This window comes from Takifugu flavidus, unplaced genomic scaffold, assembly GCF_003711565.1.
Source record: "Takifugu flavidus isolate HTHZ2018 unplaced genomic scaffold, ASM371156v2 ctg915, whole genome shotgun sequence".
NCBI lineage: Eukaryota > Metazoa > Chordata > Actinopteri > Tetraodontiformes > Tetraodontidae > Takifugu > Takifugu flavidus.
The window spans coordinates 2,267-5,899 of NW_026622525.1; the positions used below are offsets into that span (position 1 = coordinate 2,267).

General features: G+C 42.3%; 1 protein-coding gene across 1 annotated transcript; it reads right to left on the bottom strand.

The window, feature by feature from the left end:
* Positions 1–1,137: 1,137 nt before the first annotated feature.
* Positions 1,138–3,631, bottom strand: LOC130521365 (uncharacterized). Its single transcript, XM_057024942.1, has 4 exons — positions 3,538–3,631; positions 2,995–3,339; positions 2,086–2,756; positions 1,138–1,148 (listed from the first exon to the last, which is right to left on the bottom strand). Exons 2-4 carry the CDS (start codon positions 3,132–3,134, stop codon positions 1,138–1,140), a joined length of 822 nt encoding a protein of 273 aa, XP_056880922.1. The 5' UTR covers positions 3,135–3,339; positions 3,538–3,631.
* Positions 3,632–3,633: the final 2 nt, after the last annotated feature.

The window sequence follows — 3,633 nt, forward strand, 5'->3', positions numbered from 1 at the left end:
CTTGTAAAATTGTTTCGTCATTTGTAAATTTGTTTCAGCCACTTGTAAAAGTGTTTTGTCATTTGTAAATTTGTTTCAGCAGCTTGTAAAAGTGTTTTGCACCTCTCTGCCACTGTAGTAGAGCGATGTAGAAGATTTGTACTTACATGAAGCGCCAAATGGAGTGAAGCGCGAGGGAGGGACTGGATCAATTGAAATGGCGGTGGGTTTACGTACAATGGGAAATTCGAAAGCTGCCATTTGAAATCGTGTTATTTTCTCGATGAATGTGACGCACACAGGCAGCCCCTCCCACACCCACTGGCTGGAGCTGCTCCACCCCTCCCCCCACACAGATTCGCGATCAGAACCACCCGTTTTGGACTGCTTAGCGCCGTCCAATTCTATGGAATCTGGGCACGTTAGAACCATAAGACTTTGAAATATAACCATTTCGAGCTTCATAACTTTAGCTTACCCGGTGAATACTTTAGCTTATCCCATATCTTCTTTAATAATTCAAGCACAGACAGCACACCCACAAGTCCTTACACTCACACACTATTCAACACAGTTGACTTCCATGCAGCTACAGAATACACTCTTTATATGCCTGCAGACTTTGGCAACCATTTAGAGACTTTTACCCTAAACACGCCTTTCTTTTTAGAAGGTGATTTGCTGCTGTTTTCAGACGTGGTGGCATCAGAGTACCGTATTTTCACAACCATAAGGCGCGCCGTATTATAGGGCGCACCTTCAATTAACAGCCTATTTTAGAAATATTTTCATACACAGGGCGCACCGTGTTATAAGGCGCATAGCATAGAAACTGCGTAGTGCCTGTGGTTTCATGACGCGTTCACTAGATCGAGCTGCGCTAAAAGGAATGTCAATAAAACAGCCAGATAAGTCAGTCAAACTTTATTAATAGAATACAAACCGTCGTTCTCACAACTCTATTCACTCCCAAAACGAATAAACAGCTGTTTTATTATTTTTCCCGAGTGACGTAGTGTTTTCGCGTAACACAGTTCGTTTAATAACAGCGAGTTATAACAGGCAGTGCAACATTTTTATCACAAGTGGATAGTGGAGTTTAATAAATCTTCGATTTAGTGCAACATTTTTATCACGTAGTGGAAACACGTAAAATAATTAGTCTGATACTGTTGCGGTAAATCAAACGTTAGTGCAAACACAATATACGGTAACTCGAACTCTCGAAGTAGTGCAAAGCGATAGCAATATAACAACGTTGTTCAAACGGTAATGTCCATATTCACAGTATGACCAGCCTTGTTAAGTTGTAAACACACAAAAGAAACACATAAAGCTCACTTTATCAGTTCATTCCTCATCCAGGAATCCCTCGAATACTTCTTCTTCGGTGTCCGAATTGAACAGTTGTGCGAATACGGCGTCCAACATGGCCGGCTCCGTCTCGTCAAAGTCGTCATCAGGGTCGGTGTCGCTGGTGTTGTCTGGCATTTCAGTGACAATCCCTGCCTTCCTGAAAGCTCGGACCACGGTCGATGCCCAGGCGTTTACGATCCACTGGCAGATAGTGACGTATGACGCTCGGTGCTGTCTCCCCGTCTTGGTGAACGTTCGCCGTTCGTCATCCACCGGTCCCACGCAGTTCGCAGTCTAGTTTTGAATGCCCCGTTGACACCAATATCTAGCGGCTGCAGTTCCTTTGTTAATCCACTTCTTGCTTTGTTTCCTCGGAAGCTCCGTTGAGTCTTCTTTACCTGGCGCAGGTCGTCTTGTTGCTTCCTCCACTTCCGCACCATTGATTCGTTCACGTTAAATTCTCTTGCCGCTGCTCTATTTCCGTGTTCAACTGCGTGACTGATAGCCTTCAGTTTGAACTCTGCGTCATAAGCGCGTCTCTTGCAAGGAGCCATTTTGGGGTCTTTACAGACAGAAATGGTTTGGGACTGAATTTACTGCTGTTACCTCGGCCACGCCTACTGACTACGGTAGCCGCGATTAACCAATATTACCGTAATCCATACAAAAGGCGCTCCGGGTTAAAAGGCGCACCGTAGATTTTTTAGAAAATTCTAGGCTTTTAGGTGCGCCTTATAGTCGTGAAAATACGGTAGTCACTACTGGAGACACCCTCTGATGAATAGCTGTCAGCTTCTGAGGATGCACCATCAGAAGTTCCATTACTGGAGACTGTTTCTTCCTCACATAGTGAGGTAGCATTGTCTACTGAGGTATCTACACAAGAAGTATCACTAGTAGAATCTTCAGAGGACTCTTGTTGCGAGGACTCTATGTATTCCACTGGGCTCTCCGTGGATTTAGTATCGCTGATTTCCTTCTGTGAGGACTCACTCTCTTCTTCCACTTGGGACTCCGTATGTTTGGCCTTATTGGCCTCCCCTTCAGTGGACTTCCTGTTAAGAGCAAGGCACAGAAGCTCCTCTGAGAAATTAATGTCTTTTTCTGGTAAGGTCCCGATGATTTCTTTTTGTGAGGGCTCACAGTCTATTTCCTCTAGAGATTGAGTGAATTTTCCCTTCAAGGACATGATGGTTTCTGCCTCAGAGGACTCGCTGGATTCTGCCTTGAACACTTTTCCTTTAAAGGATTTGATGTCTCCTTTGATGGGCTTCTTTTCCTTCTCCAAAGTCTTTGCCTCTTTCTGTGAATAGCTTCTTATTTCTGACTTAAATGAGTTATTTTTGTTTCTCTTCTCATTTGAGTTATCAGCTGAAACCTCTGTGAACGCCAAACTGTTCATTTTTTCACACATTTTCAAGCTGCAAAAAACACATTGTGTAAATTAAAAAAATGTAAAATAACAAAATATGCTTAATTTTAATGCTAATGACCAGAAGGCTTTAACTGGTACAAATATTACATCTAATTAATGATACACAGTACTCAGTAGAATCAGCTATGTAGTGGGAGTTAGCTGTGCTGTGTGGCTTGATATGTCTCTAAATGTTTCAAAAACCTCTAACCTCACTGATATCAAATAGAAATAATGTCACTCACTAGTCTTTGCTCTCCACTGTTCTCAGGTGCCCCATTGTTATAAAGTCATGCTGCAGGGCTTTCTCAGGAGAGATTCTCTGACGCTCATCAAAGTGGAATAACTTCTTCAGGAGATCATAAAGAGCCCTGCGCTCCTTCATTTCATTTTGGTCATTTGTTGGATTGGCCTGCCATTGCAATCAGTGATTTAATACAAAGATAATCAATCAGGAACAATGACATTAATTATAACTGGTTAAAAAAAAAAACAGTGCTTACTGAAAACAATTGCGTTAGAGAATATCTAAAACACTGAGGAACGTCATTGAAGTTCTTTAAGTTAGCTGGACCATATTCAACTGGTGTCTGAAAGAACAAAGCCAACAGTTAGTGAACATCCACTTTTCCTGCCCTCCCAGCATTTCAGCAGATAGGAAAAGGATTTGAGATGTTACACCCAAATTCAAATATCCTTGGACCCTTGTAAATAGTATGAGTGAGTAACATTTTATGTTAGCAGTGGTGTATAAGATCAGGATCAAAGTGCAGAGAACATGTGCTCACCTTTAATCTCCATGAATAACCAGAATGGTTTGCCACCTTTACAAAATATCTGCTGGTGTATCTCCCAGCATTTAATATGTAGTTTGGGGGCATACC

Bases quoted from the DNA above. Each gene is read 5' to 3' on its own strand.
- LOC130521365 (XM_057024942.1), bottom strand. From the start codon at position 3,134: ATGAAGGAGCGCAGGGCTCTTTATGATCTCCTGAAGAAGTTATTCCAC. The intron at 2,757-2,994 runs GTGAGTGACATT...TGTTTTTTGCAG, and splicing joins ACAGTGGAGAGCAAAGACTA to CTTGAAAATGTGTGAAAAAA.